The following is a 25,045-nucleotide window of genomic DNA, read 5'->3' on the forward strand; positions in this document are numbered from 1 at the left end:
ATTGTCAGTGCCCTGGAAAAGCAATTAAATATGCAGCAAATTTCCAAGCTGCTTTCTTTCGCATGGCACATTAGATTTAACCTAACATCCTGGATTGCATCGCTATTGTGGTATGTACCAAGTATGATGGAGGTACTCAACAATATTTCCTTGCATTGTCCATAATAAATATTTGCCCATGAGTGGGTAGGGTGGAAGGGGAAGAAAGAAATGTTTTTTTCTTGTAGAGGAAACTTGTAATGTAGGCCTTATTTAAAGAGTATTTATAGTCCATTGTTGGCCATGGGTGTGTCATTCTGCTCTATCGAGGACTGCATGTCTTTGGTAGTTAAGAATCCACTTCAGATTGAATGTATTTGATTATTCTAATTATTTATATGTAAATTTGTCAACCAACAAATATCTTTCCACCGAAAAACCATGTTACTGAAATAAATTGGTTTTTCTTCGAGACACCTTAAATTTAAGACACAGTGACTCTAAATTTAGCATGTCTGTGATGACTGCCTTGGACAAAATTATAAAACTTAGCTCTTTTAAAAAATGTCAATTAAAGTACACCAGTGAAGCTTTCATGAATGATGGATCGAAAGGTTTGGTTTTGATTGCTCTTTTACCCATCCTCTTTCCCATTGTGTTTACAGAAATCATGCATCTTTCTAATACAAAGGTTTTTTTTTTTCCTTTTCAATTAAAAATTTTCTTTTTAAAAACAAATTTGACAGAAGCAGAAGTCAAAAATTGTCCTTTGCCTCTTGCAATAAGTTCGGTACAGTTGAGAAGGATTGCTAACACGAAAGATGTTAAGCTCTCATTCACTGGTGGTGACAGTAGAGAGAATCAGGGGCCAGTAGGGTGGCTCAGTGGTGGAGTACACGTCCCTCATGGGTGAGGCCTGGCTTTGATTGCCGGCTCTGAAACAGGGAAAGTCATCATGATGTTCACGCTTGTACCTTTCGAAGTGGGAAACGTTTGATTCCTAGGGGAGGAGACTGTAAAAGAGAAAAATTGAAAATTCACAAATCCAAGTGTAATCCACTCCAAAATACAAATGCAAGATGGGGCAAAAAGTTAAATGTTAATTATACTGACAAGATACTTTAAAAAGGAAAAAAATGCCCAATGACAATCAAAATTCCAACCTTGTAGCTTGGATCCAAAGTAGTGTATGTGAAAATGAAGCATTGTACAGATTAATGCAGTTGATTCTCAGAACTGGTTGATAACTAGCATCTCGTACTATGCCTGTCCCAGCCAGAGTCAGGGCCTCAACCAGAGACTTACCTGACTCACAGGAGTCAGTTGTCCACTCCTGGTAGCTACAACCTTGTTTTCTGGGAAAGGGAATATCCAGTGATTTTTGGAGTCAGCAACCCATTTTTGTAGTGTCTGATTGAATTACGGTGGTTTCTATTGGGATTATTCCTGTAAAGTATTGCAGCTTGCAATGGTTGATAAGGCAGCTTTCCTTTGCTTTGGCACCACACTCAGTCCTTAGGGCTTACTCCTGGCTTTGTGCTCAGGGACCACGCCTATCATTGCTCATGGGTCTGACTATATTGGGTGCTGGGCATCAAACCAGGTTGGCTGTGTGCAAGGTAAATGTTTTATCCTCAGTATTACCCCTCGAGCCCCTGATGAGGCAGCTTTTAAAAAGAAAAACAACAAAATCTGCTTGCCCCCATCAATCTACACCCTCTCAGATTTAAATACCAACCTAAAATTACACCAGTGAGCATACCCGCCCCTCCAAGTTGCCTTGCCCAACCACTGCCACCAGGTACACCCCTACATTGAAGATATTTTACTTTATTTTATTTTGAGATAACATTGGTTTACATTAGAGGTACACGTACTATTTGGCATACCAACTCCTTTTCAGAAAACAATAAAACTTACTCAGCATGGCTCCCCTGGAAGTCTGCCTTTATTGAAGCAAACAAAGTGCACCCCATTTGCTCCCAATACTGCTACTACTTGCTTGGTTCCTTTCAGCACTCTTGGGGTATAGTTGTCTCCCATATTGCGGAAACACAGTTAACAAGGATGTAAATGCTTATATATTTGGGGGGATAATGTCACCACATCCAGCCACGACTGGAGTGCCAGTGTCCCTCATCAGTGTCCAGGGGGGCCTACTCTTCCATTGTACCCCATTCCACTCCATTTTGGTAACCTCAGTTCTGTCAAAAGAATCTAAGATTTCTTTTCCCTGGACATTATATTTCACATACATACCACATTATGAGTTAGATCATCTGGCACTTGTCTTATTCTTATTTCACTTAGCATGAGCCTCTCCAGTTCCACCCTTGTACAAAAGGCTCGGTTGCATCTTACAGCTGAGTAGCATTTCACTGGCTGCATGCACCTTGTCTTTATCCACTCACCTGTCTTTGGACGCAGGCACTTGGCTTGCTTCCTTCTCTTGACTATTGAAAATAGTGCTGCAGTGGACATAGGTATGAATGCTTTTTGAGTTAATGATTTTTGTGTGTCTTGTGATATATATCTAGGAGTGGAATTGCTGGAACTACCATGTGGGTAGTTCTTTTTTTAATTCTTTGGAAACTCTCCACAGTGTTTTCTATTGAGGCTGAAGCAATTTATATTCCCACCAGTAGTGAATGTGAGGATTCCCTTTCTTCCACACTCGGCCAGCACTTCTTGGTGTTGTTCTCTTGAGGGAGGCCTTTCTCACTGTTGTAAAGTGTTTTCTCATTGTCAGTTTGAGTTGCATTTCCCTGACAATCAGTGAGGATGAACACTTTTTTCATGTATCTGTTGGCTATCTCTGTGTCTTGTTTGAAGACCAACATTTGATTTTTGAAACTTCTAATTGAAAAATGCTTTTTGCCCAGCCCTTAGGAGAGAACTGCATAGACGCTTCACATTCCTTTCCAGGGCTTTCTACTAGTAGGGGTTTGAACCTCACCTATCCCCGACCTGTTTTTATACTGGAAGGAGGAGCTGCACCACCCCCTCCACCCCCCTTATCTTTCTGTGTATATTCTCACTGTCACTGTCACCCCATTGCTCATCGATTTGCGCTCGAGCGGGCACCAGTAACGTCTCCAAGTGAAACTTGTTACTGTTTTTGGCATATCAAATACACCACGGGTAGCTTGCCAGGCTCTCCGAGAGGGGCGGAGGAATCGAACCCGGGTCAGCCACCTGCAAGGCAAACACCCTACCCGCTGTGCTATTTCTGTTCTCACCTAAAGAATATTGCTGTAAGGGGGAGGGGATTGGGCCACACCTAGAAGTGCTCAGGCCTTATTCCTGGCAGACTCAGGAAGCCATAGTCAGACATGTGCAAGGCAAGCACCTGACCCACTGTACTCTCTAGCCCATATTGCTTATTTATTGACAAGATGTTTCAACATCAAAATCTTCTCTTCTGCCTTCCTTTGTTCAGAAGTGAATAATGGATTTTCATCATTTGCTGTTTGGGAAAATGCCTCACTTTTCTATTCTAATAGTTCTTTACATTGAAATGGAACAAAAGGAGAATTTTAATAAATATACTCCTTTTTTGGGGGGGGCGCCACTCCCATTGATACTTGGCTTAACTGTGTGGGCTTGACAGATCAATGTTTGGTCCTGGTGATCCTATGCTTCTTGAACCCAGTAGTGATGAGAGCTCCCAGGCCCTCTGGGCAGTGCCCTGAGACCACTGGAGCTACAGTTGGTGATGCTCATGGTCCATGAGCTGCCAGGGATGCGCATGGGACACATGTACCTGTCATACTTTCTAATCCTTTGAACTGTCTCCTTCACCCTGTATTTTACTTGTTCTTTATTTTACAGAATTATAACTGATATCAAAGTTTTAAGACTTCATTAGGTTGTTTTATGACCTACTTTTCTTCGGGCACAGTATAGTAGGCATTATTTTTCCATTACTGCTATTAATGTTTATTGCCACAAATTTTTCTTGGAAAGGATCTTGATTTTGATAAACGAAAAATCACATATTGGTTGTAAAACCTCTCAAGCACAGTCCCACTGCATCTGATGGTATTTACTTTCACCCTCCTGAGTTTAAGATCTTTATAATCCCATGTTGGTTTCCTTGATGGTACATATTTTCAGTTGGGTAGTAGGGATATGGGTCAGTGCATACAGAGATGTTTCCCCTTTACTCCTAAAACAAGGAGTTAAAAGGAATGGCCTGTCTTTGCCTACCTGCAGTAATGTACTGCCCTGATATTGGCAGGAGTTTGTGGTTTGATGTAGCATCACTTCCCTCACTAAGGTTAATTGCTAGCAAATGACTAAATGGGAATTTAGGGGGAACGTGGCAGCTGTCTGCTCTGTTGGTGGAAACAGGAGTCCTGGCGCCATTTCAGGGGGCATTATTTGTATCTGTCTCTCAGAGTTACAGTACAGTTGTTTCTCTCAGTTTCAGTCTTCTCTATAGAATTTCTGTCAATTGTTTGACTCCATTAAGTGTGCAGAGGAAATAAAAGCCTGAATGACCAATCCACCAGGGGCTATGCATAGGCCCTTTCTTTGTCCATACTCAGAGCACTGCATTAGGTCTCATTATCCATTTATAATAAGTGACCTCTGCCCCCTGGGTCATTGGAAAATATTCAATGTTCTTTCCTGACACATAGGGCACCTTTCCCAGTAGACTCCAGCAACAATAAGACGTCTCACAGTCTGAGGACTGGAGCACATTTCAGGTTTTAAATACACAGCCCTGTGCCAGATCATTTTGACAGTTTTCTTTTTCTTTGTTCTTGATTTGCTCTTCGTTCATAAATTGGCCAAGGGAAGTCTCATGTCTAAAAGATAAAATATAGTATTCCTTTCCTCCTTTCGCCTCCACCCAATCCCCTTTTGATTAAAAAAACACTTCCCCATGTTTTTCAGCTTTGTTTTCAGGACCGATTTGCCTTTATCTCTTTTTGCTGATTGAGGAGTTGAGAAATATTTGCATCTATTGAGTGGAGAGTTGTCACTTTGGGAAACTGTTTGCCTACTGTCCAGGATCGACCTAGAAGTTACCTATGATGCGTTAGAAAGTTCTGTGTGCTTCCCAAACGTGTAGTCAGGAGGTTTCCATTGAGAGGCTTGAAAAAGGCTTTGACCCCTCCTTTGACACGAGCTCCAAAGTTATTCTGGGATACAGTTTCAGATCATATATCAGATGGCTCAGTGAATACATCTGTGGTTCTATTCCCAGTTCCCACTGGGTAAATAATTGAGGGAGAGAGGTAGAATAGTGGTCAATGGAAGAAATATAGTTATAACATAAGAAAACTGTCATAAAAAAAAAAAAAGAAAACTGTCATGTCCAGAGATTTACCCCGTATATACTGACTGTCAGTCTCAACCCAACTTCTCTTCCCAGTGCCAGGGATCAAGCATGGCAGACACTCTACCTTCACTCCTGGGCCCAAGAGTTAGTTTTGACTACCAGTCACTGACCTTTGTGTGGTTCCTACATATGGTGCCAGTAGCCTTCGATGAACCTTAAATTTGTTGCTTGTGATCAAAGAAATAAAAGGTTGAGAACTATTTCTTTAGCAATTCATGTAAGAAACTGAGCCTAGGAGAAAATGTTTGCAAAATTATTGTTAAGTTTAAGAGGCATGCATTTGACGCGTAAAGGTTCTGTTCTTCATTTAGAAGCATGTTTATCATGTATTAAGTGTCACATGTTATTCATTTTATTAAAAATGTATCCATTGCGCTGATCCAAGGAATCCCAGTTTATTACAATGTGTTAACAGCAACACCGCTCAGTCAAACCAAGAGTCTTTATCCTAGCAAAGTAGTTTTCCTGTTGAGTGCAGCCTGCTCTCAGATGTTGGGGGTAAGGGAGATAATCTCCTCAAGAATGACTGTGGAATTCCAGCACAGATTTTTCTCTTCAGATTGTTGTCAGAACCTTCTCCATGATAAGAATTAATATATTAACTGGATTATAGCACCATTTGACAAATTGCTTACTAAATACACCAAAATTGATTGGATATTTTGTATTTGAATTGATAAATGTCTGCATTAGTAGGAGGAAAATCTATTAATTATAGCTACTCTCAACCTGAGAAAATATAATCCTATAAATATGGATTTTTGTTAAAACAAAAACTTTGACTGTGGTAGAGTTGCTTAGATGTGTACCCACATCTCTTTGGCATTAATAGGTTTCCTCTTGGCCACTGTATTTTAAATAAGAAGAAACTGTTTTCTGCTGTATCATGTGCATCAGGCTTTCCTGATTGCATAGTGGTTATTAGTTTCCAAAAGGTTTACAAAAGATTGGAGATTTCCTCTCCGTTCTCAATTGCACCACTGTCCACCTCTTATTTTTCCGTCCAAAAGCTTAACTTTGGCTTTGATGGTGAATATACTTCTATTTCCACTGCATTTCTCTGTAAGGAAAATAAATGGTTTCCTCATGATCCTTTTTACTAAGAGTGACATCTCCAGTAACTGAGACAGAGAGGAGGTGGGTGAATGCCCTCTCCTGTCTGTCCACAATTGGAATCTGTTCTCTTTAGAGCTTGTCATATGACAAGAGCCTTTTGGCCATGTGATTTCGTAGTACTTGGGGGAAGATGAGAAACTCTGAATTGTCTTTTTTGCCTTCCTACTATAAGTTTCTTGCCTTCCTACTGTGCTTTCTTTGTATTAGTGACCACATGAAGAGCATCAGTTTCACCCCTATAAGATGTCAAGTCTGGGTCAGAGTTGAATTTTGTAAGTACTGTTTTGAGGCATCTGTTATTTTTTCCTCCTGGGCACTTGACCGCCTTCCAAGCCTCTCTTCTTGGTATCAGTGGCCCCTTCCTGATTAGGTCACATTATACCCTTCAGTTCTGAACCAGACCAGCAATTATCTAAAACAAAATATTCCTTAGGTGTTACAGAGAATCTGCAGTAATAGCTAAGATTGTCTTCTTTGTTTCTGTGAGACATAAAGCTTTCTGAGAGGTCTCTGGCTTCCTGGGGCATCATCATCATCATTATCATCATCATCATCATTTATTATTATTATTTAGTGCTTTTTGGGTCACACCTGGCGATGCATAGTGGTTACTTCTGGCTCTGCACTCAGGAATTACCCCTTTTGGTGCTCAGGAGACCATACGGGATGCTGGGAGTTGAACCTGCATCAGCTATTTGCAAGGCAAATTCCCTACCCTCTGTGCTGGGGCATTACTTTTTGTCAAAGTGATTTCCCTCTGTGTTTTATCGCTCTGGTTGCTTTCCATGCTCTCTCTGGGTGCAATAGGTCTGTATTTATCAAGATGAGAAACGTGTCCTTAGGAAGGGAAGGAGAAATGGAACTCAGAGACCATGATGACTGGAGGAACAGAGATGTGCGCGGGAGGACCAGGCTGAGGTGAACTGGCGGGTGCTCTCAGGCAATCTTGGACACACAGAGTGCTGGCGACACCCCTTCAATTCTATAGTGTTGTAAACAAATGATAAATCAATAAAGATGTGAAAAAGAAAACCTGAAGTTTGGAATTTGTGATATTTCTGATATGTGAAGATAAAAATACCTTGCCCTTTGTATTTGAAAATTTAAATTTAAATAATGAACTTACTAAAGAGATAATGTACTGAGGCTTTATTTATAACCTCTGGTTTAAGAATGTGGGTTTCGGTATTGGTAGTCCTAGATTCCTATTTTATTGATTGTTTGCTGTATGACTTTGAACAAATTACATATGTAGGCTTTAGTTTCCTTTTTTTAAAAAAAGAAAATGGAATCAATAATATGTGCCATTCACTATTGTTATTAGGTTAAATGATATTATTCATCAAAAAGCTTCATGTTAGCTTTTTGAGTTGGAGTAAAAACTCACTAAAGATAACTGTTGATTATAGATTCTGTTGATAGAAAAAGTTCCTTTCTTCCTTTGAAATCTTTCTTGTTTACCTCAATTTTAAGTGTGATCCTGCCTAGTGGTTCTACTAGTTAAAGATGCTTTGTTGTTCACAATGAAGAGAAAACATTTGTCATATCTCTTCAGTGCTTAAGTGGTCATCTGGACAAGTATGGGTCCATCCTAATGTATGTGTTTTTCAAAGCTACAAGAAGAAATTTTACTTAGCAATTCTAATATGTTGATGCAAATAGAAAAAAAATTCTACTTACTTTGAGCATCCCTTTCATCTTAGTGATTTTCAAGAATGTCTGGTGCATTCTAAAAGGCTTTATTCTGAAATTCTTTATTGATAATTGCCTTGAATTCTAAAACTGTGACCTAATAACACACCTAAGAACTGTGTCTAAACACAAAAGTCCTTACCATTGAGATTTATGAAATGCTGGAACATTTTTCTGAGTTTATTAGTCATTGTTTATTATTTCAGTGATTCTTTTCGTTTTTTTACTCCACACTCCTTTCAGTTTGTAACAGAAGTGTATTTATATAGTATTAATTCAGTGGTTTTCAAAAAACTTATAGCAAACAAAGAGAGAAGAAGGGAAGGGAGTCAGGGTAATAGGAATGTAGGAGATAAAAATAAGGGGAAAAAAGAATGGACTATTTCAGTTTGTTAGAGGATCAAACATTATACAGTCAAAGCTAAAGGTGCTAACATGGATGTTTCTGTAGAAATACTGTGAATAGTATTAAATATTTCACATGCCCTAGCTAAGGAAAGAATCTAGTTGCTTCTATGTTGACTCGCAGATGATAAGTTTGTTCAGTTCTCTTCAAACATTCATATCATATGAATGTTAGTGGAAATGTTTATTGTGGAAATGTTTAACTTTTATTGTGGAAATGTTTCAACAGAAACAGAAATAATGCTAATATTATTTAGTATTACCTGTGCTATGAAAAACAGTAATGATAGGTCTCATTCCCTTGACCCTGAAAGAGCCTCCAGTCTTTGGGAAAGACAAATAAGGAGAGGCTGCTAAAATCTCGGGGCTGAGTGTAATAGAGATGTTACTGGTGCCCGCTCGAGTAAATCGATGAACAACGGGATGACAGTGATGATACAATGATACCTGTGATATATTGGTATGGGCATTTAAAAAAAATACCACATGCAATCACAGTGGCAACAAGTTTTAGAGATAACTGCCTCCATTATTATGGCACTGTGAATCAAAACTTGTAAAAATACTATCTTGTGTATAGAAAGATTAAAAATATGTATATGTTAACTGTGATTCAGTATTCTCTGTCTCATCCTTTTCCTTATTCTACGAATTTTCTGGTTTACTTAGAGGTAAAATTGAGAACATTTATTTACTTTATTATATAGGATATACCAGGAGTACTTAATGAATGATTGGAAAGATTTTTAAATTACATTTTTAAGTATAGGTTGAAAATGATGATGTCTTCCAGGTCTAAAAGCTTTCGACTTTCCATGCCAAAAGAACTTTGCTTCTTTTGCTTAGGCAAGAGAAAAATTGGTACTTAATTCTTTCTGCTGTATAATAATGTGGCCTTATCTAGTATGTAACAAGATAATGAATAAATGAAGAATGGAAGAAGTTGCATTGAGCCTTTGCAAAAAAAATTATTTTTGCCATTTTTACAGTTACAGACAACTTCCTTTTATTTTTATTTATCAAGCTTTATTATGGAGACTGAACCAAGTACATTAGGCTCTTCTCTCTATGCCATTCTCAGTGGGCTCAGAACCAATAAGCTTACAATCACTGGCCCATTTCCTATATGTACAAATAGGTACATTATTAGATGAATGCAGTTTAGTGATCCAAATCAGTGATTCCTTAGTTTCAGAACATTAATTTACAATAGATTCTGCATATCTTCTACTCATTTTAATAATTCTCTTCTAAAGAATATTATATTTTAGAGCATTCATTGAATTTAGAAAGAAGAATTGATTATTCCCAAAAGATCCATCTTACATAACAAATTAGCTATTCTGTTATACAGAATACAGATGTCACTGTTGAAGAATTCACGGTATCACTGTCATCCCGTTGCTCATCGATTTGCTCAAGCGGGGACCAGTAACATCTCCATTTTGAGACTTATTACTGTTTTTGGCATATTGAATACACCACGGGTAGCTTGCCAGGCTCTGCCTTGCAGGCGAGATACTCTCGGTAGCTTGCCGTCAAACCCGGGTCGTCCTAGTGCAAGGCAAATGCCCTACATGCTGTATTATGGCTCCAGCCCATTGAAGGATTACAACACTTAATTTTATATTACATTAAAAGTAAGAGAGCTTCTAACTAATCTCCAGCAAAAGCACATGCTACCACGTATGCTTGAGCAGTTGGTTGACTCTGTACAGAAAAAACAAAGTTTTTCATTACTTTATATCTGTTCAGAGATGATCAATAGAGATACATGAATGAATGAATGAATGAGTATATATATATATATGTATATATATATAAGCATTCACACTCATTTTAAACACAATTTACTAAGAAACCAGGAGGCAGAGGAAACTCACAACATAATATACAATTAAAAAAACCCTTCGTTTCATACGTTAGTTTTTATCATTGAGATGCATCTAATTTGTTTTCATGACTTCTGAGATTGATTGTATTTACCACATTAATTTTAGTATCTAAATTTTAAATTGGCCTAAGTATTAACAGTTATAAATTTTAAATTTGTTTACAATTCTGAGAATGAGTTCTCTATGTCCTCTAGCCAGATATGACTAATGTGTTACATTCTTGTAAGGATGAGCTTTGGTAAGAATAGTTTTTGTGACTTAAGTTTTGTTGGTTAGATTTATATGTCTGTATAGATTATATAGCTCATGGTAAGACTAAGTTGTTTCATAATCTATACACAAGGGTTATATGATCAGAATGTGGTACTTTAAAAGAGTAAGATTGGTCTTCCCTTGTGGGGAAGGGGAGTTCACATTTGGCAGTGAGGTGGTACCAGGGACCAAGACAGGGCTCCCACTACAATCATGTTCTCCAGCCCATTGAACCGTCTTCCTGACTCTGACTTTGCTGTTCAAGTAATTCCAGTCTCCAGTAGTTTTAATGTATATGTATAATAAAATTATACTTGTGAATTGAATTGAGTTACCCTAATACACATTTATATAGACATTGTGTACTTCTTTCCAGGAAGATAAATTCCACCTTGATGTTAATTGCAAATGTTTTGAAGGGATAGTTGCAGCTTATTCAGTTCTCAGAAGTGTATTGGGACAATCGGAAATTTTCTGTAGAGTCACTGATGTTGCCAGTAGCATGAAACTGTTATTTAATTATTTCTCTTCATTCCATGACATTTAAGGCTACATTGAGAAGTAAAACTAAATTGTTACCCATTCCAGATATCCTCAGGAATAGCCTGTCCAGATGTTAAATGTCAAATGACCATTATTGTAGCAGCAGTAACAAATGAAAACCCCTTGGTTTATGCTTTCTGTGGGACTATTGTATGATACTTAAGGGTAGGGAAAAGGAAGAGGTGAGTAGGATAGGAGGGGATTCGCTCAGTGTTGTCAGTTATTCAGCGAAATCTATTATCTCAGATGCAATAAGGATATGCCATTTTTCTAATTATATATTGCCTGTGACTATTCTTCTGGGAATGTGGAATAAAAGGAAAGTGAAACCAGAGAGGTACAATAGCTGACTGTTAGAAAACTTTAATAATTAATTAGAGAACATCTATGAACCGCAGGGTCAGGGTGCAAAGAATAACATCGATCTGTTTAATATATAAAGTAGGGAAAGCTTGTTCCCTTTTATGTATTGTAACACTTCAGCTGTTGTACACTGGTACAAGAGAAGGCTCCTAATAACAGAATATCTAGTAATATATAATGTCATTCCTTAACTATACTTTCTTGAGATATGCCTAAGTGGTAGCATTTATTAATCAGTTATTAAACATTAATTAAAACTTCTTTCTAGTCTTCAAAAGTAATAGAGATGTTCCCCTAATAAGATTTTTTTTTTGTAGGTTAACTATTGCAAGCGATATGGTTCAATCTGATACCTTTTGGGGAGGTGGGAAGGATTTGGGCCACACCAGTAGGGCACAGGGCTTACTCCTAGCTCTGTGCTCAGGGATTACTCCTGGTAGTGTTCAGAGGACCATATGTAGTGCCAGGGATCGAACCAGAATCGGCCACATGCTAGGCAAGTACCTACCTAAAGTCTTGTACTATTTCTTCAGCACATGATCTGATCCCTTTTAAAGAAGTTTTTTATTTAAGGCAGGGTTTAATTTTAGCAGGTTAACAGTAAGAAAGCATAACTTGTTTAAATTTTTGATCTCTGATTGCAACTGTTTGCATATGTTTGTTAGCTGTTATACTTCTTTTGAATTGCTTGTTCATTGAGGAATGCCTTAAACCTTTTTGCTTTCAAATTATTTGCCTTTTTGAGACTTTCGTTTCAAAAGCAAATTTTCATTCCTGTATTAAGAAACGACATTCCCTAGAAGAATTTATACCTCAGATCATGAGTGCTTTCTGATCAGAAACAGAATTTGGTAAAGAGCCCTCTCTTATTGTATGGCCGACATATAAATGCTGTTTTTAATAAGTCCCAAAAATATATTGAAGTTTGTCCTTGGATGGGAGTTTATCACTGTTGGCCTTTGGGTGAACTTTGAGCCTGAGCTGTTTCATTCAAGGCAGCATGATGTCATTTAACTCACAAATTTCTTTGTTGCTAGAAAAAAGGAATGTTGTTCCCCTAAATAACCTAAAGGTCTGAATATTGCTGGCACAACATTACTCACCTATCAGGCCTCCGCCAAAGACTTTAGTGTGGAAGGGGTTTTATTGTTTCGGTGAGGTTATATGGTAGGGCAGAGGGGAAAACAAAATCCACTTTTAAATAAAATATTGACAAATGGACTATTGAATATGTTACTGCCTGGCTCAGTTAAGCACAGCTTACCCTCACTTCTCCAAACAAAAATCTTGGTTCTGTCTTTTCAAAAAATTTTATTTTGAAAGACCAAATTTCTTTCTATATTCACCATCTGACCATATTTTATATTTTAATCCAGGTGAAGCAGGTAGCTACTAACTCACACAACCAAGTTGATACCAATTGGATCAATTTGCCCACTTAGTTGAAAAGTAGATTCCCCTTATTTCCTATGCATAGTGACTTATTTTCGGAAGTAGAACAACTTTTAAACATCTCTTAAGATGGGGAGTATGCGTTCACTAGCAGCAGAACCTGTAGCTCATTACTTAGTCCTCTGAAGCTTCCAGAGCTCCAGCTAAGATAATTTATTACTGGGAGTTTAAGAAATGTAGAGCAGAATAGAACAAGAACAGAACAGAATGAATAGATTTTTCCCTTCATTGGTTCTATAAATAACCACTGCTCAGTGTTCAGCATTATGCTTTGTGATCGTGTATGTAAAAAGGATAGTTATACCCCAATGTGCCTTTTAACTTTTATGTGCATTGTCAAATCTTTTTTTTTTCTTTCATCACTTTTTAAAAGCAAATGTGCTGGGGCCATGGTTGTGGCTCAACTGTTAGGGCATATGCTTTGCATATGTGAAGCCCTTGGTTCGATCCCAAGCACTACAGGCCCTCTCAGCTCTGCCAGGTATGGCCCTCACTGTTTCTAAGGAGCAAATAATGGTTTTTCTTTTTTTTTCCCCACATCTGAAAGCAACATTTAGGTACTATATTGTAAACCTTGTTCTCGGTAGTTTTTTTTTTTTCTCTAAATAGCTAAACCATGCCAAATAAACTTAAAAATGTAATGCCCTGCTCTTATTTAAAGAATTTTTAATATATGAACATTATAAACATCCTTACCTGGAAGACCAAGTTTTTTCAGCATACTTAGGACACTAGGACCTATGTGTTGCTTTTTGGATAATTTTTAAACTATTTTTTCATTCACTGGAATGTGGATTTACTGTTACTCTTTTTGATCCCTGGCATAAAAAAAGTTTAAATTTCTTCTTGATTAGTTAATAACATATACATAGCACTTTGATTAAAACTTACATACATAGCCGTAAGTATGAGGATTCGTCTGTGTTCATTCCATTAATCCACGTTAAATGGAAATTTATTAGTGTTATTTTAGATATGTTTTGTTTGTTTTTATTTTGGGGGCACACCTGATGATGCTTATTGATTGCTCCCGGCTCTGCACGCAGAAATTACTCTTGATGCCAGGGATCAAACCCATGTTGGCCATATGCAGGGCGAATGCCCTACCTGCTGTCTATTGCTCCAGCCCCACTTTAGATATCTTTTAATACAATGTTTACAACTCGAATTTAATGATTGTTATCCGAATCACTAAATTCTTAGAGTTTAAGAGCATCTAAAGCCTTGCTTTGGGGGATGGAGAGATAGTACAATGGTTAAAGTTCTAACGTTGCACACAGCTGCCCCTGAGTCTGGTTTCATCCCAGCACCACATGTAGTTTTCTAAATGCCACCTGGAGTGATCCACAAGTAGAGATCCCAGTAACAAGCCCTGAGCACAGCTGGGAGTGGCCAGCCCTCTTCCCCACTCCAATGAGAAAAACTAAAGTCTTACTTTTAACTTTTACTAAAGTCATAATACTTTTGGTGAATCTTTTTAAAAAATTAGTATATTTTATCTATTAATTTATATATTATGTTGTAAAATGCATCTAAAAATTCAAGATGACTTTTATGCAAGCTATTCATAGATTTGAGAAGTCATATTATGCATTGTTTACTATTGGAATATGCAGATTTTATTATGGAAGATTAGATTCAGACAATATCAATGGAACATCTAAACTTTTTTAAAAAGTAATTTTACTTACATTGTTCTTTTAAATGAAAAGAACTTGGTGGTTAGAATAACAATTAATTTGTGAAACTTGTCATTGGAGCATATTCATTTTTGTTTGCTTTACATATAATCACATAAAAATAGATAAATATATACATAACCATACACACACATAGCACAGTTAAATAGCAAAAGACACAGGATTTTTTAAAACCGTTATTTACTTAGTAGGAGCATCAATACACTTTCCCGAGAACACAATATAAACAAAGTCTGGCTCACAGTTACCTCATAATGATCCACTCATCCTGCTTTTGCTTGTTGATCTATACTTACCAAATGCCTGTGTGTTGAGGCAGTGCTTTTGAAGTTTATTCTCTAAAGTAAATTGACAGTGTATTCTTTTTATTTAGATGGATAGCCTCCTTTTAAATTCCTGTGCTGGAGATTGAACAGAGCAAGAGATTTACTTCTCTGCCCTATATTCTTTTCTTGTCTTAAGTTTATTGGTTATCTAAGAATTGTGGGAAAATGTAATATACACAAAATTATTTTTCTTAAGTAGCAGGTTTATAATGAACACAAGTTTGCCAGGTATATATATATATATATATATATATATATATGCACATATGTATATGAACATATATTTCTCCAGTAAACTCTTATTTTTTTCAATAAACCTGATGAAATTCCATTTCCACATTGTCAAAATGCTATTCCATTTGACGATGTGAAAAAGATGATCTCGGTCAATATAACTGCCCCCCCCCCCAAGATTTCATCTTTACACATGTAAGAGAATGGGAGTTGGGCACCCCAGCTGCCAATATGTTCCGTTTCTCCAACCGATGATTCTGTGGCTATTGCCCTGTGAAGATCTCAGCAGCATCCATCTTTGTTTCTACTTCAAAGCTTTTTCAAAGTCTGTTACTCTGACTCTTGCCCATATTCCTCTTGGACACAGTGATAAATGAAGTTCTTTCCAAAGAAAGTGGAGAGACTGTCCTAGACAGAACATGTGGGAACCCACACCCATGTCCTTACAGCCTGAGGCTTTCTTGCAGCTTCCTTAGTCTCCATGCAAGAAGGAAGACCTTCTTTCCACAGCTGTTGATTCCTGCAACTACTCCTTTCTTTTCCCTCCCATCTTGGGGTTTTCCTTTTCCTGCTTTCATAGTGCTTTTGCTCCAGTCTCAGAATCCATTTTCTTATATACACTTGTAATCTTTTCTTTTTTCCTTATCCCGGTGTCAGAGTTTTGAATTCTTTTGATCTATATATTATAACATCCTCGAGATAGTAAATATGGAATGAGTGTCCTATCTGGTTTGAGGGGAATTTTCAAATGTAAAGGAAAGTGAGGGAGAGGGATGAATATTTATTTTATGTTAAAAATATTACCCTACCGGACGCACTTTTGGATTAGCCATCATCTGAGTGCTTTAAAGCATTCTTAATTTGAAAGCGATGTTTGTATGAGTATAAGGAATAGAACTTCTTTTTACAATCCCTATTCATGAAGCCAGAATCCATGCTTAATGTTTCAGAGATAAATATTTGGTATTTATATCCTCATTTAAAAATTTTTTTATGCATTTTATTTTCTTAAAGTAGTTAAGTTGGAGCTGGAACAATAGCACAGCAGGTTAGGGCGTTTGCCTTGCACACGGCCGACCTGGGTTCGATTCCTCCACCCCTCTCAGAGAGCCCAGCAAGCTACAGAGAGTATCCTGCCCGCACGGCAGAGCCTGGCAAGCTACCCATGGTGTATTCGATATGCCAAAAACAGTAACAAGTCTCACAATGCAGATGTTACTGGTGCCCGCTTGAGCAAATCGATGAGCAATGGGATGACAGTGATACAGTGATAAAGTAGTTCAGAATAGTTCGTGATAGATAATATTCAAACACTCACCCCACCAGTGAGCATCTTCCCACCACAATAAGAGGGAAGCGTGTGAGGTTATTGTATTTTATTCCAGAGCCATTTAAGCCTGTATATAAGAGAATACAAGCAAGTATATTAAAACCAAACAAATGTGTGCTACTTTAGGTACATCAGTGGGCTAGAATAGAAGAGGTTGCACAGCCGCATTGTGGTCAGGCACTCAGGAAATACTTCATCACTCTCTTCCGGGAGTTTAATTTTATAGTCTCTGGATCTTGGCCATTGATGAGATTACATGGCACGGAATGGTGGTGGTGGTGGTGGCGGCGGGGGCGGGGAATGGGGCAGTTTGTGGGTGTGACTGCCAAGCTACTGGAAAATTGGGGAGCTGGGTGGAGGAGGCCCAGTCCCAATCCAAGATAGCCTGGAGATCTCAGCCACGGGTCCCGCATACCTGGGTTCCTCTGTTGGTTCCCTCATGGGTGAGGCTCTTCTGCGTTTGTGGAGAATAGCCTTGAGCATGACTGCAGTTGGGTTCTGGAGGTTTTCTGCTGCCAGGGTTCAGCTTGGGGCGGGGAAGGAGACTCAACCCACCCTACCCCATCCCCCAAGGTGCCCTGGTGAAGACAGCCTGCTGCAGGGTCAGAAGTTCTCTCTTTTATCCTCATTTTTAACGAAGCAGGTAAAGCCAGGCAGGAATAGGTACAGGCATCCCAACTGCATTCTCATTTTACTCTTTTACTCTGGAAATTTCAAACAAACACACAATTTGAATAGTGTAATGGTTTTTCATCTATCTTTGTTTTACAGTGATAAGCATATGGTTAATCTTTTTAATCTATCATACTGCTTCCTGTATCAATCTCTGCCTCTGAACTATTTTCTAATTTATATGATGTTGTATCATAATAATGGTAAACAAGTGAGCAGCTATTCTAATCACATTACTTAGTCTAGAATCCAAACCTTGAGCCATTCACTTACTTTTGAAAGGCTTATTTTGCAGCAAGTTCCTGCTATAGTCGTAGTATGGAGGGGTAGAGGCATAGTTTAACAGGTGAGCACTTGTCTTGCACACAGATCACCTATATTCAATCCTTGACATCACATATGTCCCCCAAGAAGTGGAAACAGGAGTAAGTCCTGAGCACTGACAAGTGTGATCCAAAAACAAAATAATAAGTGCAATTAAACATTCATTTCAGTTACACTAGAGTATACTTTCTTAGTTCTCTTTAGAACATTCCAAAATCCAATATCCAGGGGCCCAGCACAGTCATACCACAGCTAATGCTTACTACTGGTTCTGTGCTCAGGGACTACTCCCGGTGGGCTTGGGGGACATTATGGGCTGCTGAACTTGGATCAGCAGTGTGGAAGGCAAGCACTCTACCCTCTGTACTATTGCTCTGGCCCTACTCTTTAAAATTGCTCCGACTGGAGCGATAGTACAGTGGGTAGGGCATTTGCCTTGCACATGGTCAACCTGGGTTCAAACCCCAGAATCCCATATGGTCCCCCGAGCATTGCCAGGAGTAACTCCTGAGTGCAGAGCGAGGAGTAACACTTGTGCATCACAAGGTGTGACCCAAAAAGCAAAAATCAAGCAAGCAAGCAAACAAAAAACAAAAAAAAATACTTGCTGTAAGGAATAAAGTATGTTTTATAATAAAACCAAGTAAATACACAGTAGATCTATTGAAACAATATTTGAGTTTTTAAATTTTTTTATGAATCAGAAACACTGTTACAAAGTTGCTCATAATTGGATTTCAGTCATATAATGTTCACAGTAGACCTGTTGAGATAATATTTGTTTTTTGAATCAATTTATTTGTTTCACAGAGTATTTAAGTTTCTTCTTTAAATATGAAAACACGGTTTTAAATTTTACACCTATATCATATTACTTAAAAATCAGGAAAACTAGTGAAATATCACAAAAAATAAATTCTTTTGATAAATGATATTTTAGTAACAAAGAATTTTTAAGTTATATATGCATTTTTTGCCTTTCCTTTCTGTGATACTATCAAACTTTTTTCTTTTTGTCATACTGAGAATCAAATCTGGACTCTCCCACTTGAAGGGCACTCACTGTACCACTGTCCCCCACCCCCAGTCCTCAAATAGACTTTTTTATAAAGAACCCTGTTATCTTGGAGTCTATGGGATTGTTCAGCAGTAAAGCCACTTGCCTTGCAAATGTGAGGTGGGTGCCTGCCTTATAGGTACAGTTGGGGTGATCACTGGCTTGAGTCCTAGTATTGTAACAAAAAAGGAAGTAGTTCTGAAGAGACAGGAAAAATTTATTAAGTGACATTTGTTTTTTAAAATTTCTTACCAAATTGTAAGACATGTTTCAGATGATTAATTTCTTTTTATTTTATTTGGAACTGTGGGCATGGGTTGTGGGCCACATCCACCATTGCTCAGATGCTGCTCCTGCTCCGGGGACTGTCAGTGCTGGGGATGTGACACAGAGCCTCCTGTGTGCCAGGTGTGCATTCCAGCCCCAAATGCTTATCTGCCTCCATCATTTGATTTTTGTTGACTATTGTTAATTGGAGGGAATTGAAATATTTTAAATCCTGCAGGACAGGAATGCATTAGCTCATTTGTATTGAAATTCTTGTGAATTTGTATTCAGATAGAGCAATTTCCTTTATTTTTTAATTTATATTATATTATTTTTTTAGCTATTTCTTTTAGAGTGAACTATAACATAGCTAAGTTTCTGTAAGCTCACTTTTTATTTAAAAACATTTTATTGTTATTAAGGTAACATGGCTGCAGGAGGGTTAATGCCTTTGGTGTACAGTTACTGCCCCGCCGTCACCGTTGAAGAGAGTAAATGCATTTTTGAAAGTGTACTCTTAACAGCAGATCTTGTTATTCCTAAGAAATTCAGTCTTTCCTGTGTGTTAATTATTTGACTTTCGATCGTGTTTTGTCACATTTTATCTTAAAAATAATCATGGTATACAAACACTCATTTCTAATGCATGGATTAACGTTGTGGAAATATATTTACTTTCTTATAGTGGCTCCACCTGGAAGTCCAGGGCCCATTACTCGACATGGGTCCTATGACAGTTTAGCCTCTGACCACAGTGGGCAAGAAGATGAAGAATGGCTTTCTCAGGTAAAACTCTGAAATGTTTGGCCTATTAAAGTGAACGGAAAAGAAATCCTTCATCTGTCGTTATTGCTTAAGAATTGTTTCCCTTATTGGAAAATGGATATTAATAGGAACTCTTGTTTAGGCTCACTGAGAATCAATTAATTCTCTTTCCAAATGAAGAATTTCTCATAATTCTGCCAGGAAGCATATAATACATTTTATTCAGCTACATGTCCAAATATATATGGATATGTTTATTATATATCCATATTATACATGGATATGTATATAATATACAAATATATATTATATAGGTATAATTATATATAATTACATATTACCCTATGTAATTATAAGGTAATATAATATATATAATTATATATATAAGCTACTGAGAGTTTCCTGCCCACATGGGAGAGTCTCGCAAGCCTCCCATGGTGTATGCATATGCCAAAGCCAGCAACAAGCTGGGTCTCATTCCTCTGACCCTGAAAGACCCTCCAATGCGGCATCGTTGGGAAGGCCGAGCAGACAGAGGCTTCTAAAATCTCAGGGATAGGATGAATGGAGACGTTGCTGAGACGGCTCGACAAATTTGATGATCAACAGGATGATGATGATATTACATTTTATCCAGGGTAAATAGAAGGTATATGGAAATATATATATGTATGTATATATAAAGATAATTTATTTCCAGTAGTTCATTTATATCTTTAGGATTTTAGATTTAAATTTTTTTAAGTGAGATATATTCTTTTATTCTTTTTTTTGCTTTTTGGGTCACAGCCAGTGGTGCTCAGGAATTACTCCTGACAGTGCTTGGGGGACCATATGGGATGCTGGGGATCGAACCCGGGTTGGCTGTGTGCAAGACAAATGCCCTCTCCACTGGACTATCACTCCAGCCCTAGATTTAAAATTTTTGTCCTTAATTTGTGCCACACACAGTGTGTTCAGGATTTACTCTCAGTTCAGTGCTTAGAGGGCCATGTGGTGTTGAGTTTGGGACCTAGGCCTCCAACATGCAATACTTGGAAGACAGTCCTTTGAGCTATTCTTGGCTCAATCCTTGGATTCTAATTGCACTCTTTGGGTTAAAAAATATGAATGGATCTTATTAAAGGAGTAAGGCCATTTAAGAATCTTTGAGATTTGCTTTTAACTCCAACATTTTGTTAAGATTGCATCTGTATTCTGATTAGGAGTCTTCCGCTTTCTGCCCTGAGTGTGTGTCTTGATTGTGTCCGACTGGGTTTTCTCTCCTAAACCCAAGCAGTGCTGCTTCCACCAGTCTCTAGACCAGTTCTTAACAGCTTCAGCTGACCCTTACTCCCCTTGTTCAGTGAAGCTGTCTTCATCTCACTGGCTTTGAAATAAAAGATACTTGGGCAGATTTCAAAATGATGAGATTACAAATGACTTCATTACAAATGCTGTTATGTCTGCCTCGAGTCTGACATCATTTGTGGAAGTGAATGACCTGTCTCAGATTACCAATCCAGAGGGTTTTCATCAGACAGGTGCCTCTGTGGGGGCACCGGCAGTTTCACTGCCTTTCTGTAAGAGGTCAGTCTGCAGTGCTAAAGGAAATCGAGAAACGTGAGCTGCAGAGCCTTCTAGGTAGCGTGCATTCCATTGCATGTGAAAATGCTCACAGGAATCCCTGTGAAGGAGGCTTGACGCTTCTGTTTCAGTCACCTCGAGGTCCATCTTTTCTTTGAGCATACCACCCTAAGTTTGTAAACCAACAAATACAGATGCTGGCAAAGAAACCACTGTCCTTCACCTCAACTTTTCAGCTAGCAAAAAAGATAATGTGTGTTGTCAGTGTGAAAGTATGTACAATATGTTTGTCCGGCGCACAACAGAAGAGCGGGCGGGAACATCTGGCCTTCTCCTGGGTGAGCTGACACAGGCATCTGTTTACCTCTCGGCTCTGTGACACTGATGGTTTCGAGCTTAAAATATACAGAGTGCTCTGTCTGTGGCCTCATTTATATCGCCAGATGCAACTCTTTGAATCAGAAATGACTGTCCTAAATCTCGTGATTTCTCCCCTTCCTTCCCCATGATTAGTGGGAATGTGAGTTTGATAAAAGAAAAAAAACATGATTCTTTTACCCTTTAGGACTTAGAAACCTCTAGCTGCATATTGGGAACCTTTTTAGTCAGAGAAATTTATAAAATGTAAAAGCTTGAGGAAAAATAAAGCACACTGAAAATTGTTTCCGTAAAGTATCTACACATGTAAGGATGTAGGGTTTACAGACACTAAGAAGTAGTGTTTTGCTAACTGTTTGCCTGTTTAGTCTCCTAATCAAGTCACTCATTTGTAAAATTGTATGATACTCATTATTATCAAGCAGATTTTTGCCAGAGTTGTTTTCTCTCTGCTTTACTTTTAAATTATTTTATGTGGGGCTAGAGAAGTACTGCAGGGGTTAAAGTACTTACCTTACCTTGAACGCAGCTGACCCTGGGTAGATCCCAGCAATACTAAGGTCCCCTGAGCACTACCAGGAGTGATTCCTGAGCACAGAACAAGGAATAATTGAGCACCACTAGGTATGACCTCCTCTCCCTCACCCCCCCCCAAAAAAAAATCTTTAATGTGGGCCAAAGAGAAGTATCTCAATAGTCTGAGGATAAACTTTGCATGTAGGAGTCTCAGATTTGATTCTTGAGCATCAAGTCCCCCTGAGCACCACTAGGTATGGTAACAACAGTTAACATAACTATTGGCATGAGCATAAAATTTCTAAATCAGTCTAATATTAAGGTTTTGCAGCAAGGGAAATACGTATGTCAATGTTTATTCTAATTAAGCAGACAATCATAAATCATGGTATTTTGAAGATCAGCTACTTTGAAAAAATATATATAAATCTGCATTTGGTTTCTTTTAACAACAGAATAATACATAACATATAGTTGTGAAAAGAAACTGGCTTTGGTGTTCAGAATTACTTCAGACCTTTTCTTTTTCTTGGATAGTTCAAGAACAACTTCAAATTTATCATGAGTTTGGTGCTCAATGAAGGAATTACTTTTAATCTATGGACTGATAGGTGCAGTATTCAGTGCATGCCCTCAAAGTGGTAAGAATCTTCTAGAGTGAATGAAAAAGGTAATCCCTAAGGACCTGACACTAGACAAAAAACTGATACTTTAACTCTTATGTAATGTTATGAAAGTATGTGTGTGTGTGCATATGTATGCTTGTTTGTGAATTGTTACAACTGTAAAATACACATAAGTATATGTGATACACTGCATAAATATGTACATGGGAATATTTACAATTTATAAAAATACACTTAAGTACATGTACTTACAACTATGCATGTAAGTATATGTACATAATTACATAAAACATTTGCACAAAACAAGAATCATTTTGTGGATACCTTTACAGGAATGGGTATCACATTTTTTCCTACTATGATGGTCTTCTTGGTTAATATGCAAGTTTCTAAAGAGAAAGGCATGAAATGTTTAAATCATGATTCTTTATCTGTTCCAGGTAGAAATTGTAACTCACACTGGACCCCACAGACGTCTCTGGATGGGTCCCCAGTTCCAGTTCAAAACCATCCATCCCTCAGGCCAAACCACAGTCATATCATCCAGTTCATCTGTGTTGCAGTCTCACGGTCCAAGTGATACTCCACAACCCCTTTTGGATTTTGATACAGATGATCTTGATCTCAACAGTCTCAGGTAAGTCATAAGAACTAGGGACTGAGCCATCTGTTTCATTTGTAATGAGCATCCTACATACTTTTCACATATCTCTGGTTGGTATATATTACTGTTGTAGAATACATTGCTGCAACTTGTGATTCAGTGCTATAATTTGGGTTGTTAGATGCATTATGATAACTATTTGTGTTTGGAAATGTATTTTCTTAATTCCAATATTCAGTATACATTTTAAGGTACCAAATTTTGATACTTTATTCAATATATCTATACCTAATTTCTTAAAATACAATTCTGTACTCCTTTTCAAATATCTGTGGTGTTTTCTTCCATCTTTCCTAATAACGTATTTTTCTCACTTTGGTGAGAAAGTATTGATGTAAAGTCACTTACAATTTACTACATATATTCTGTGCTCCTTTAAGGTTCATAAGAATTGCAAAGTGTTCTTTTATTATTAGGATTTTACACACATAAATATTTATTGATTTTTGTAATATCACATTTACCTCAGGATTTAATTTGTTTTACTAAAACACTATTCTATATCAAGGTACAACAGAAGGTGACTGATGTAATATAATCTCCCTTTTCTTGAGTTCTTTTAAGAAGTTATATTAAGAAATTATGTAGGCCAGAGAGATGGTACAGCATGCCTTGTTCATAGCCAACCCAGGTTCTGTCTCTGGTACCGCATATGGTTCTCTGAGCCTGTCAGAAGTAGTCCCTGAGCAAGAAGTGATCTCAGAGCTAGGATTAAGCCATGAGCAGAGCCAGTTGTGGCCCAAATTTTTTTTTAATTTTAATAACAGTTAAATAACTATGTAATATATCTTTACTTGATTCTAAAATGGCTACCTAAACTTTAATTTTTTTTATTGAATCACCATGAGCTACAGTTACAACACTTTCTAAACTTTTTATTGCATGTTTTAATAAAGCAAATCAATGAACAGCAGGATGACAAATGATACAAGTGATTTTAATAAAATTTCATTTGAATTATATATGGAAATATGTTTTCTTTTACCTCTGTTCACATTAATAACAAATATTATAAGTTAGCAAATTCTTTTGATAGTTCATATGAAGAAATGTGACCTTACTACTTTTTAAAAAGCTTTTTGTTTTGTTTTGGGTTTTTTTTGGGGTCACACCCGGCAATATACAGGGGTTACTCCTGGCTCATGCACTCAGGAATTACTTCTGTCGATGCTCAAGGGACCATATAAGATGCTGGGAATCGAACCTGGGTCGACTGCATGCAAGGCAAATGTCCTACCTGCTGTGTTATCGCTCCGGCCCTTAAAAAGCATTTTTATTTTCTAGTTTGTTTTACATTTTTATTCTCCCTTCTCTATTTGTTTTTGCATTTTTTGGTCCGATATTTTCTTTAGCTTTTCAGAAATGGCATTTTCTCCCCAAATTTCAGCCAATAGTGACAATACAGTGAGTTGTAAATGAATTTTCATTGTTACCAGTAGTAAAATGTGATCTGGTTGAGATCATGAACTAATTTCCAGGCAGTTGAGTAAGTCCTCAATTTTGTGATTCAAATCAGTCATTTTATGTTTATCAGACTTTTAGTTACTTAAATGTGAACAAGACATTTAAGATG

The 25,045-nt window shown here is 37.6% G+C and overlaps 1 protein-coding gene across 7 annotated transcripts in view; it reads left to right on the top strand.

The window, feature by feature from the left end:
• Positions 1-25,045, top strand: part of BCAS3 (BCAS3 microtubule associated cell migration factor) — a 613,911-nt gene that overhangs the window by 306,513 nt on the left and 282,353 nt on the right. For all 7 annotated transcript variants that reach the window (XM_055130825.1, XM_055130821.1, XM_055130823.1 and 4 more), the window contains 2 exons: positions 19,643-19,743; positions 23,249-23,445. In XM_055130825.1, coding sequence (XP_054986800.1) covers positions 19,643-19,743; positions 23,249-23,445 — 298 coding nt within the window. The remainder of the gene's footprint in view (positions 1-19,642; positions 19,744-23,248; positions 23,446-25,045) is intronic.

The sequence above is a fragment of the Sorex araneus genome, chromosome 3 (genome assembly GCF_027595985.1).
Source record: "Sorex araneus isolate mSorAra2 chromosome 3, mSorAra2.pri, whole genome shotgun sequence".
In the NCBI taxonomy this organism is placed as follows: Eukaryota; Metazoa; Chordata; class Mammalia; order Eulipotyphla; family Soricidae; genus Sorex; species Sorex araneus.